The sequence below is a fragment of the Eriocheir sinensis genome, chromosome 41 (genome assembly GCF_024679095.1).
Source record: "Eriocheir sinensis breed Jianghai 21 chromosome 41, ASM2467909v1, whole genome shotgun sequence".
In the NCBI taxonomy this organism is placed as follows: Eukaryota; Metazoa; Arthropoda; class Malacostraca; order Decapoda; family Varunidae; genus Eriocheir; species Eriocheir sinensis.
This window is the reverse complement of record NC_066549.1, coordinates 5,154,420-5,167,237: the sequence shown is the minus strand read 5'-3', so window position 1 is coordinate 5,167,237 and position 12,818 is coordinate 5,154,420. Positions and strand designations below refer to the sequence as shown.

At 45.0% G+C, this 12,818-nt stretch overlaps 1 protein-coding gene across 1 annotated transcript in view; it reads left to right on the top strand.

Annotated features, from left to right (window-relative positions):
* The first annotated feature begins 380 nt into the window (after positions 1-380).
* Positions 381-12,818, top strand: part of LOC127009537 (carboxy-terminal domain RNA polymerase II polypeptide A small phosphatase 1-like) — a 66,239-nt gene continuing 53,801 nt past the window's right edge. The window contains exon 1 of the mRNA XM_050882710.1: positions 381-601. Within this exon, the coding sequence (XP_050738667.1) occupies positions 526-601 (76 nt within the window). The 5' untranslated portion in view covers positions 381-525. The remainder of the gene's footprint in view (positions 602-12,818) is intronic.

Genomic DNA, 12,818 nt, shown 5'->3' with positions numbered 1-12,818 from the left:
AATTAGGGAAGAAATGAGCCCCAGTGACCCTATTTAAGAGAAAAATACCTTGTGTTAGAGGTCGTAATAGGAGTTTGTTGACGTATGCAAACTTATACATAGGGAGAAAATAAACCCTAGCGATATTATTTTATGTTAGAGGTTGTAATAAGACTGGTGTGCGTGTGAACCTAAAATAAGGCTGTAATAAGACTGTACGTAGTGGTGTGTGCGGACTTAAAATAAAGCCGTAATAAAGAGTTTGCTGGTGTGAGTAAACTTAAAATTCATGAGAAAATAAAACCCAGCAACCAGATTCTGTGCTAGAGGTTGTAATAAGACCGTGATGATGTGTGTGAGCTTAAAATTAGGGGGAAAATAAACCCCGGCGACCCTATTTGTTTACAGTCCGAGGCAGTGTTGGAACGGCCGCGGTGGAGGAGGGGCTGCCATCTTGCCTTGGGTTCTCAGCTCCACCGATAATTTAAATGTTTCCCACGGACTCGCGCCTCTGCTCCGCCCGGGACTCCTAAAACAGATGCTTCAATGGACGCCTCGTCGATTATTACGCAGGTGTCGCGCGACGAGGAGCAGCTGAACACCTTCCCGCCGCCGGACAGAGGTGAGGCACAGGTGCAGGGACCCTTATTTTGTGGCTCCGGGGGGCGGGGCGGCTCGGAGGGGCGCCGGGGGTGGGTTTCACGCTGAAGGGGCGCCGTCGGGTACTCAGGCGGGGCGTGGAGGTGGGTGGGCGCGCGGGTGGTGCGGGCCGGAGGGTGAGGTGCAAGTGGAGGGCGTTCTCGGGGCTCGGCGGGGCAGGGTTGTTCCACTTAATGCACCGTGTGTAAATAACCTGTTGCCAGCGTGCAGGGGCTGCGTGTGGGTCGGCCGTGTAGGCCTGGGCGCGGCGGCGGGCGTGTGGCGGGCAGAGGCCGTGGCCAGGGCAGGGTGGTGTCATGGAGGGGCGGCGAGAGGGGCGGAATGGCTCGGCCTCGGCGTGAATCTCTCGCTGGTGCCGCCCCGGGTGTTATGTAAAAGAGGCCAGGTGTCCCGGGCTGCTCCAGAGGTTATCTTCTCAGGGATTATGATGGGCTTTCTTTTTAAAGGCCAAGGACACTTGTCCACTTTTGTGTTTATCTTGGTGGTCGTGGTGGGAGGGGCTCAGGACTGCCTTGTTACCCCAGTGCAAACAAACAATTTGTTCTTGGTGCCATAGAATATTCAAATATTGATTCTCCCCCTTAGGGTTTTCTTCAAGAGTTTATCCAACAAAGATCAAGATTAATTTAGGAGGACTTTCTTTGTAAACACAGGTTCTTGCAGCAGCTCACAGCCATAACAAGTCACAGGCATCCGATGATGTCCACCAAACATAAAAGTCCAGTGTATTGGTGGAAACTTTACTACCTTTCCTGGCACTAAGAGGGTGTATTAGTCAAAATAAATGTTGACTCCTGACACAAGAAATCATTGGAGGTCTTTGTTTATGGGTTGAGGAGAGTTCAGTCCATGTGTAAAAGATTCTAGTGACTGCTGGAAAATTGTGACATTACAGTTACTGACTGGTTAAAAGTTAAGCTGAAGCTTAATTCTTAATGCTTGTTTCTGGTTTGGGCCAGTGTCTCATTGAATTATTGTTGGTTGTAATCTGATGATTAGTGCTAAATAATTAGCAAAGCATTTATTCCTTAGATATCCTTCCTTAAATTTAGTTTGTCTTCTTTGAGATAGTTAACCCCCTCATGCATCGTTAGGTTACCCCTGGATGTCGTACGTTTTTTTGGGGAAGCAAATTTCCAGTGTTGGTTTTTAAGTTTCTTACATTTAGCACCATTAGGAAGAGACTTAATTTTTCACTGTAGTGGCTATACATATCAGGGTACTATTGCATTTAGGATTTTTGTTAATGCCATGCATAAATTGGGGGCCGGGTGGCTTTGTAGGTATGTTGCTCGACTTGTGATCAATAAGTTGCGAGTTCCATCCTGCTCACAGTGGCTTCTTCTTGTAATCCTATTAGAGCTATATGGTCTTAGCTGCTGGAGATTCTTTAACTTTTTAATGTGTATGCTTTATAGTGTTCCTCATTTGTCTCCATAAAGAAAGTTATGCACAACCAGAATTTAGAAGTAGGAAATAGTCTGAAGAAAAAGTTACTTATCATAGGTTTATAACCGTACATCATTCAAGTTCAGGCTTGCAAAATTGTACCTCAGTGCCTTGCCACTTAACTCCTTGCACCTCGGGACATTCGTATATACGTGTTGTGCATTACCTGGAAAATGTCTGGGGAAAATAATCCAGGAAAAAATAAAACATATTGTTATTTTTAATCCCATGCCAGCAGTTTGAATTTGATTGAATAATTTTTTCCATTAGGTTGAATTAGCATACACATTAGCTTGACTTAGGTAGAATTATTCTCTTTCATAGGGTGTCCAGTAGGTAGGCACCAGTCCAGTATGTATGCATCAGACATTTAAAAATGTCTCCACAGAATGTGACTACACATTAAATTGAAAACTTTTATATATATATATATATATATATATATATATATATATATATATATATATATATATATATATATATATATATATATATATATATATATATATATATATATATATATATATATATAAGAGGAATGGTCATGGATCAGTTTGAGATAAAGTTTGAAATTTAGTGTTGTCACATTCTGTGGAGACGGTTGCAATGGCCAAGTGTGTACGTATTGGACCAGTGTTTACCTGCTGGACACCTTACCCTGTCAGCCTTTTGGCATGTGCTACATCTTTCTTAGGACATGTGTTGTCCTGTTGCCCTTGTACATTAATTCTTTTCAATACAATGCTGTACACTGTTTTGTTTGTGTTCATGTTTACGGTCTTTCTTATAGTCCTGTAAATTATACTGTGCAAGGGTATTTTTGATTAATACAGGTTTTCGTTTCCACAGATCCATATACATCTGTGCTTTTTCATTTTTATCTTAGTTATTTGGAAATCTGACTTTTTGTGTAAAGGTACCATGAAATGCCTTGCAATTAATTAGCTTGAGTTCACTATTCTGGTATTTCTTTACCATAATATTATTTCTAATTACTATGGTATGTTATTAGAGAAGCAACAGCTGTGCCTTCTAGTTGCCTAATTGCAGGATGCATTTCCTCATTTTAATATTCACAGTCATTTTGGAGTAATAATCACACTGAATCCATTCATAGTGAGGTTATAGAATTGAATATTATGTTTGTTCATCCTCCCTTCAGGGCTGGTCAATAAATGGGTACCTGGGAATGTAAATTGTGGAGACCTGGATGTTTCTGGCCCCATATCCTGGAGTAAAAGGTTCTTATCTATATCTGGCTCTAAGGCTGGTGATGGAGATAAGTGTCAATGCAATGTTCAGCCATGGCATAGGCCCTATGTCCATAGATAACTTTACCGTTTATGTAGAATAGGAGAATGTGATTTGATTACTATTTATTTACTCTCACCAACCATAATTAAGACACCAGCAGTTCATACTGTGATGCTGAATATCAATTCCTGCACTTAATAAAAAAAAATATATAATTAGGCATTGACTGGCCTGATTTCCTGGCATTAAGGGGGATGCTGTTGTAACAAGTTCTTGAGCAATAACTGTACTGTGTCCTGCTGTCTTGCTTCAATAAGGGGCAGCTAGGTAATGTATAGTTTGCATTAGATTATCATTGATTAATGGATATATCTGCATTGACTGTGATTATCTCAAAGGATCACTATTTTTTGATGGTCTGAATAACACACACACACACACACACACACGAGGTGTTGTGGTGCAGTGGTTAGCACGCTCGCTTTAAAACGGGTCACGAGTTTGATTTCTGTGTAGAGTGGAGGAGGACGGGCAGTCATAGGTGTCAGTCAAGGATTTTGTTCCGGGTGTGTGTGGGTGGGAGGCTCCTGCCGTTCCCATAGATCCGTCACCAGAGCTCCAATGCTCATTCGGGGAGGGTAGTGGCTGGGGATCGCGAGTTCAGAGCGTGATCAGCCCCTGGTGAATAATAGGGTGGAAGAGTCCTGTTTGACCTTTAGGCAGTTGTGTAATTGTTAAATGTTTCTGAAATACAACACCCAACCATGTGTGAGTGTTAGCCATCAATTAGTTTAGCTTTTGGATGCTTCGTTCAGTTACTGTCGTTTTATGTATTGAAATGTTAATGAAATATCAGTCTAGGCGTTCAGTATATAGCTTGCATCCTCCCTAAGCAATAAACATCAGTAGTTGCAGCTCGACCGTGATTTCTTTTTGTTATTTATTCGTAAAGTGTTTATGATACGCTTATTTGACTGCTCGTGGCGAAATGTTATCTGATTAGCTAATGTGGTGGGACAGTGCAGATAACCTCATTTTTTCGCTTAAATCATGTGAAATGTTCTGTTAACGAAACAGTGGATCTCAGAACATTGACGTGTTACCAGGAGGCTCCACGGCGGTGCTGACGATTAGGCAGGATGACTCGTTTTAAAGGTTCGAGGAGTGTATGTTCAAGAAGGAATGTGTGTGTGTGTGTGTGTGTGTGTGTGTGTGTGTGTGTGTGTGTACCACTTGGCTATAGAAATTCATCTCTCCCCTTGGCACTGTGGTCGACATTCTCAGACGGTCCCGCCCCTCACATCAACTATTTCCAAAGGCCGAAAAGGAGATCAATCGCGTTCTAATGAGTGTTTTTAAAGATTCATGACAAAAAAGAATGATCACCCTACCAGGAGGGTCATACAACTACCTCTGCAAATGCTTAAAACCCCTACGAAAACCTTGTCAAATATGTGTGTGCTTGGGGGGTCGAAATGTTAAAAAATATGGGCCTGTGACTGAAGAGCATTGACCAGCAACGCAACAAATCCATGGCAGCAACAGCGCGAAACTATTAATTAAAATGGTCTTGAGGTGGGTAACAATGCGTGGCCCATCATTCACATTGGCTGACATTATTATTAGCGGCCACATGGTCCACGTGTGTGTGTGTGTGTCAGCTGCCTCGCGGTGGGCTGTAGACAGACTTCTGATGTTAGCGTGCCAAGAACAGTGGCAGTCAGATAGCTATGTAGTTTGTATTACCCCCGACGCGTTTCGTTGTTAGAGATACATTGAAAAAAAATAGTGAACATGTAGGGTCGTATTACAAGACCTCGCCTCCCAAGAACACATATTTGACAAGGCTTTCGTTGGAGTTGTGGGCATTTCCAGGGGTAGTTTTATGACGGTGGTGGTAGTGTGAGTCTTCTTCTGTACCATGAACCTGAAGAATCACCCATTGGAGCCCGACTGACCCCCTCTTTGACCTTTAGAAATGGCTGATGTGAGAAGCTAGAGTGTTTTATAATACCAACCGTAGTGTTCTCCATCTGTCCTCTTGTGTATCTGTTCTTTTCCCAATGCCTCCACCTCCTGCTCTTCGTCTTTCCTAGTGTACGATACAGAATTATTGGACAGTAATCACGTTATTTATGTCCCATCGATCCTCTTGTTATTTGTTCCTCTCCTAATACTCCCTCCTCCTCCTTCTCTTCGTTTTCCTTTGTATACGATATTGAATTATTGAACAGTAATCACGTTAGGCCTATTTACGTAATTATGAGCCTTCGATTCTATTGTTTACTTGTTACTTCAAAGATGTTCCCTCCTACACCTCTTTCTCTTCTTCGTATCCCCTATGACTTTACGATATAAGGAACCATGCTCAGAACGTACTTATCTAGTCTCCAATAAGGCCTCATGAAATGGTCAGCATCGCCACATCACTTCCCCGTCACCCATATTGTAGAGTGACTTACTAAATGTTTAAATGTCTTGCCTGTCACCAAGGCCTCATTGACGTCAAAATGGTCAGGGTTCTTTAAAGTCCATGAACGGTGCATGTGGAAACGTTTAAAACTCTTCCAACGTTCGCTAGTTGGACACACCGATTACTCAAGTGTTGCGAGACGTTATATTATCATGCCCGTGTGTGTGTGTGTGTGTGTGTGTGTGTGTGTGTGTGTGTTCAGCTGACTTTTCTAACACACACACACACACACTATCAGACACCGCACGCCGGATGTAAACACAACCACGTGCACTCAATCAGTTAGTCAGGGCGGGAACACACACACACACACACACACACACACCATCTCTCCTTCCTTCTCAAATCCCTCCTCCTGTCCCCGTATCGCCCTAACACTCACTATGCACTGCTTGCCTTCTGCTCTTCCTCCCTTTCGCCCTCCTCCTCCTCCTCCTCCTCCTCCTGCCCAGTCCAGAGAAGGGAGGAGGCGGATATGCAGGTGCCGTTGTCTCTTCTTGTTCCCAGTGACCTCAGTAAATGCGCCACAGACAGCTTGAGAATGCACGTCTTTGTTCCCGTAACCCCTCCCCTCCACACCCCCCATACCGCTCAATTCCTTTCCCATAAGTTTCCCGTAATTAAGTGAAGTTGAAGTGCGAGGCAACCAACACACACATACACACACACACACCAAATTCGCTGCGGCCGGTGTGAATTCTCCTCCGGCGGTGTGTGTGTGTGTGTGTGTGTGTGTCGACGCTGAACGTACTGCACCACCTTCGAATCCCGGAACAAGTACACACTCTCTTAGGCCTTCAAATGTACTGGATACCGCGAGGACACATGGACGGACCCGTGTGTGTGTGTGTGTGTGTGTGTAAAGGATGCAAGCAGTCCAGTATAGCAGGTCGGGAGAGGAGGAGGAGGAGGAGGAGGAGGAGGGTAGTGTAACATGGTGGCAGCAGTGTGGAGAGAGAGAGAGAGAGAGAGAGAGAGAGAGAGAGAGAGAGAGAGAGAGGTTGTCGGTTCATGCCCAAACGCCTGCTGGTGAAAGTTGAGTGGATGACCGGCCGCTGCTACTACTACTACTACTACTACATCAATTAATAACTACGTACATATCTATTACTGGACTTAATATATTAGGTTGTATTGGTCTAGATTTTTACTTCGAGCAACAGTTTTCTCTTTTAATTTACTGGTTAACGTAAAGATTGTTAGTGGCGGGAAAGTTGATGGCTCAGAGAGAGAGAGAGAGAGAGAGAGAGAGAGAGAGAGAGAGAGGAACGGATTTTTGTAGTAGAAAGGTTGGTAGGTAGGTAAGTTGGTAGCAGTCTCCTCCTCCTCCTCCTCCTCCTCCTCCTCCCCCCCCCCCCCGCTACTACTACTACTACTACGATTACTACTGATGGTTAAATTAAAGAGCTTCACTTCTTCCTCCTCTTCCTCTTCTTCCTCCTCCTCCTCCTCCTCCTCCCCCCCACTACTACTACTACTACTACTACTACTACTGATGGTTAAATTAAAGAGCTTCACTTCTTCCTCCTCCTCCTCCTCCTCCGTTACCTCTCACATCCATCTCTGAACCTTGCATATTATTTTCTCAGTCAACCACCGCCCTTATCCCTCCTCCTCCTCCTCCTCCTCCTCCTCCTCCTTCGCCGTTAGGTCGCAAGGGTTGCCTAGCTCATAATCATCGACTAAGTTCGACTTACAAACAAACTCTCTCTCTCTCTCTCTCTCTCTCTCTCTCTCTCTCTCTCTCTCTCTCTCTCTCTCTCTCTCTCTCTCAGTCACATGATTATTGTTGTTTTTGTTGTTCTTGTTGGTGGTGGTGATGACGTTGGTGTTATTGTAAATGGATTTGATGGTGGTGGTGGTGACTGGTAAAACTAGACCACCACAACCACCACAATCACCATCACCACCACCACCATCATCATCATCACCACCACCACCACCACATAACGTTACGCACATGCAGTTTAAAGGTTTCTTGTACGTTATCTAGCGTCGTGAGCATATGAGAGAGAGAGAGAGAGAGAGAGAGAGAGAGAGAGAGAGAGAGCAATCCCATTACCATGCCACGTACGTTGTCGATGTAAGAAGGTCAGATTTAGAATATTAAAAGAAAAGAGATAACATGGTGTAATAATAATAATAATAATAATAATAATAATAATAATAATAATAATAAAGATATCGCAAAACTGTCATACATTTATATACAACTAAGAAAGAAAGGAAGAAGACAAAAAGGAAATACCTATGTGAAAGTCAGTCTCTCTCTCTCTCTCTCTCTCTCTCTCTCTCTCTCTCTCTCTCTCTCTCTCTCTCTCTCTCTCTCTCTCTCGACGTGTACTGGTTGCCAACTTGTCGCGTGGACCAACACCTGGCGACCTTTGTACTCAGGTGTGGGTTGCCCTATCCTCCTCCTCTTCCTCCTCCTCCTCTTCGTCCTTCTCGTTCTTGTCTTTTTCTCTTATTCCTCGTGCGTCTTTCTTCCTCTTCATTCTTCTTTTTCTTCCTTTTCTTCTTCGTCCTCATTTCCCATTTTTCTGTTACATTTATTTTCTTCTCCATATTTTTTTCCTCCACTTTCTTCTTGGTCTTGTTCATTTTTTTCTTCGTTTTATCTTCGAACTCATTCCCTTCCTCCTCCTCCTCCTCCTCCTCCTCCTCCTCCTCCTCCTCCTCCTCCTCCTCCTCCTCCTCACCACCATCTTTCTTCTTCTTATTTTAGTTCCTCCTCCACCGCCTCCTTTCTCTTCTTCCTCTAAAAAATGCTTGTCTCGTGGCAGTGGTGATGTGTGATGATGTAAGGACTTCAGAGTAAGGTAGAAGTGATGATAATGGTAATAGGATGAGGAAGGGAAGAAGGATGAAGAAGGTGGAGATGAAAGGGGGTAGTTAAGAGATGAGGAGGAGATGCAACTAGAGGAAGAGGAGGTTGGGTGTGAAGGTGAGGATGGAAAAGGAGGAATAGGAAGAGGATGAGTAAACAATGAAGATAAGGATGGGAGAGAAAGAGAGGGAAGAGAAGATAAAAGAAGAGGAGGAGGAAAATAAAATCAGACCAACCCCATACTCCCATTTCCCTCACTTTCATCCCACTGTATAACCTTCCCTTCTAATCCACTTTTTTCTTCTTGTTCTACCCCTGAAAAAAAGGTGGTGGTGGTGGTGGTAACACACACACACACACACACACACACACACACACACACACACACACACACACACACACACCTAATTACATGCAGTGTGTTTGTGTGTGTGTGTGTTAGGGATGCTGTAATAATTTAGGAGGAGGTGCAAGAAGAGGAATAAGGATGAAAGGAGGAAAGAAAAAGAGCAGAGGAAGAAAGATAATGACGAGGAGGAGGAGAAAGAGGAGCTGGAAGAAGATGAAGAAGAGAGATAAGAAAAGCGAGGAGGAGGCGGGAAAGGAACAAAGGAGGAAAGATAATTCTGGTGATAATAAAAAGCAGGATGGAGAGAAGATTAGAAGGATGAGGAAGAGGAGATAAAAAAGGAAGGAAGAAGAAGAAGAAGAAGAAGGATAAGCATAACGAGAAAGAAAAAAAATAGCTGAGAAAGAATGATAAGGAGGAGGAAGAGGAGGAGGCAAGACTGTATCAGGAAGGAACTTTATTATTGCTATTGTTGGCAGACCATCACCGGGGGGGGGGTCAGATGTGGAGGAAGGAAGGGGGAGGGAGGTGGAGTGAAAAGGATTAGGGCAGGTAAGACCAGGTGGAAGGGGGTGGAGGGAATGATATTAGTAGACTGTGCCGCAGGAAGTAGTAAAGTGGATCGAGGTGGAGCTATGAAGTGGGTGGAGTAAGTGGAGTGGATAGGAGTAAGGATGAGTGGATGGTAGAGTGGAGCTGGGCAGTGGGAGTGGATACCAGATGGAGGTGTGGAGTAGGCTAGACTGGGCAATAAAAAAAATCAAGTGGAGTGGATGGAGTGAACGGACATTGTATTGGGGCAGAGTGGAATGGAGTGGAGTGGAAAGTCGAGCTAGGTGATGTGGAGTGGATTCCAGAGGGAGGTGTGGAGTAGGCTTGACTGGACAATAAAAAAAATCAAGTGAAGTGGATGGAGTGAACGGATATTGTATTGGGGCAGAGTGGAATGGAGTGGAAGATGGAACTAGGTGGTGTGGAGTGGATTTCAGATGGAGGTGTGGAGTAGTCTAGGTTGGACAAAAAGTGGAGTTGATGGAGTAGGTAATAGTAGAGTGGATGGGTATTTTATTAGGGCAGAGTGGAGTTGATGACAAATGAAGGTGTGGAAGCAGATTGGCAGACTGAAGTGGATGAACAAGTAGTGGACGAGTGCAGCACTGGGGCAGAGTGGAGAAAAGTGGAAGGGGAAGTGGAGCGAGCGGTGGATGATTCTGTTGTGATAATGGGAGCCAGATGGTGAAGCGAAGTGGGTCGGGGCGGGGCGGGGCGACGGGGCGGGGCGGGGCGGGGCGGGGTGAGCGAAGCCAAGATACCCCGCATGCCCCAGCTGATTGGACGTCGGGGCGGGGCGGGGTGGGAAAGAGGTGGGGGATAGGGGAAGGAAGGAAAGGGTTGGGGTGGGAATGGAAGGGAAGGGGGTGGTTCTCGGGGGGGTGGGGCATCGGGAAGGAAGGAAAGGGGTGGGGCGGGGCGGGGGCGGGGCGGGGGTGGGGGCGGGGGGTAGGGAGGGTTAGTCAACCAGTAGCCAGCACACTTTTTACTGATCATGGCGTTCTATTAATAGCTTGCAGTGTTGTTTTTGTTGTTGTTGTTGTTTGTGTTGCCCCGTCTTGTGTCTACGGATACGTGTGTGTTGTACGTGGAGTTATCTCTCTCTCTCTCTCTCTCTCTCTCTCTCTCTCTCTCTCTCTCTCTCTCTCTCTCTCTCTCTCTCTCTCTCTCTCTCTCTCTGGTGTTTTCTTTCTTTGCCTTTTGTTTTTTTTATTTGTTTTTTTTTTATTTACACGTTTCTGCTTTTTCTGATCTTGCTACAACTGAAGTATTTTATTACTACTACTACTACTACTACTACTACTACTACTACTACTACTACTACTACTACTGTTCTTTATATCATCCTCCTCTTCCTCCTCCTCCCCCCACCATTATCTCTATCTCTACTTCTATACTAATACCCAAATCTGCCATAGCTACTTTAACAAGCCCCCCTCTCCCCCTCCTCCCCCCACATTCCCCCACCTTACCCCCCCCCCCATTCACCCAATCCAGCATGGAGCCATACATTCATAAATAAAACGAGACCTTGTTGCTTGTTTTAAATGTATAGTCGAGAGAGAGAGAGAGAGAGAGAGAGAGAGAGAGAGAGAGAGAGAGAGTTATGTAAAGGAAAATATGCGTGTTTCCCAGACAGGTAGGATTAGGACGAAAGCTATTACTGGGAGTGAAAGGAAAGAATGAAGGAGAGGGAAAAAACTGGTTAGTGTGTGTGTGTGTGTGTGTGTGTGTGTGTGTGTGTGTGTGTGTGTGTGTGTAATGGTGATCTGTATCTTCATTACCTGTCACATACCTGTTCCCACCATCACCACCATCACCACCACCACCGTTATCATTCATCACCCTTTTACCCTTCTCTGTCCCTCTGCTCATCACCACCACCTTCATCACCACCACCACCTCCAAATTGGTAATGACGTTTAGAGAGGGTGGAAAGGCGTGCTTGAGCTAATTTTAGGTGGAGTGGTTTCCCATGCACTCAGGAGGAGGAGGAGGAAGAAGAGGAAGGGAAGTTGGGTGAAGAGAAAAGGAGGAAGGATCGAGAGAGAAGCTTAAAACTCCTTTCATCCACATCTAGTTTCCACACCCATACATCCACATCCCATCATCTACATCCCAGCATCCACATCCTCGCATCCAAATTCCAGCATCCACATCCCAATATTCACATTCCATCATCCACATCCCATCATCCACATCCTTGCATCCACATCCCAGCATCCTCATCCCAGCATCCACATCCTTCCATCCACATCCTTACATCCACATCCTTGCATCCACATCCTTTCATCCACATTCCCTCATCCACATCCCAGCTTCCACATCCACCCACGCATCGTCTCACCCCATTATTCTGTACCGTCTTCCTCCTCCCTCTCTCCTCTCCTCCTCCACCTCTTCCCTCCTTCCTCCTCTTCCCTTCTCCCCCTCCTCCTTCTTTCCCTCCCTCTTCTTTGCCCGTCTCGCCTCGTCTCACTCCGTCAAGCTGCAATGTGTTACAGCGGAAGATACTTATAGAGGAGGAGGAGGAGGAAGAGGAGGAGGAGGAGGAGGAGGAGGCAAGAAGAAGACCAAGAATAAGGTAGAGCAAGAACGATGATGATGAGGAGGAGAAGGAAGGAAGGAAGGAAGGAAGGATTGATATGAGAGAGAGAGAGAGAGAGAGAGAGTGTTCTTTCTCTCTCTCTCTCTCTCTCTCTCTCTCTCTCTCTCTCTCTCTCTCTCTCTCGTAATTACCTCCTTTTAGTCTTCTTCTTCCTCTTCCATCCACCTCCTCTTTCCTCCATCTTCTTGCCTCTTATCATTTTCCCTTTCGCTTTTTCCCTCCTCCTCCTCCTCCTCCATCTCTTTTTCCTCTCCTGCTTCACTCCGTTCGTCTTTCTTCCTTCATATTCCTCCTCCTCCTCCTCCTCCTCCTCCTCCTCCTCTTTCTCGGCCTTGCTCTAACCACCTTCTGCGAACTCTATCCACACGTTAGTCAGGTGTGTGTGTGTGTGTGTGTGTGTGTGTGTGTGTGTGTGTGTGTGTGTGTGTGTGTTTTATTAAAGAGGAAAGAGGGAAGAGCGGTTTAAATTAGTGATGTACAGAGGAAGAGGAGGAGGAGGAGGAGGAGGAGCAGGTTTAGTGTGCTTTAATTGAACCTGTTTGACGTTTGTAGTTTATTTATTTATTTATTTATTTATTTATTTATTTATTTTTTCTCTCGTCTCCTCACTAGCTTTCTCTTCTGACTCCTTGATTTTATTTATTTATTTATTTTTTTTACTCATTAT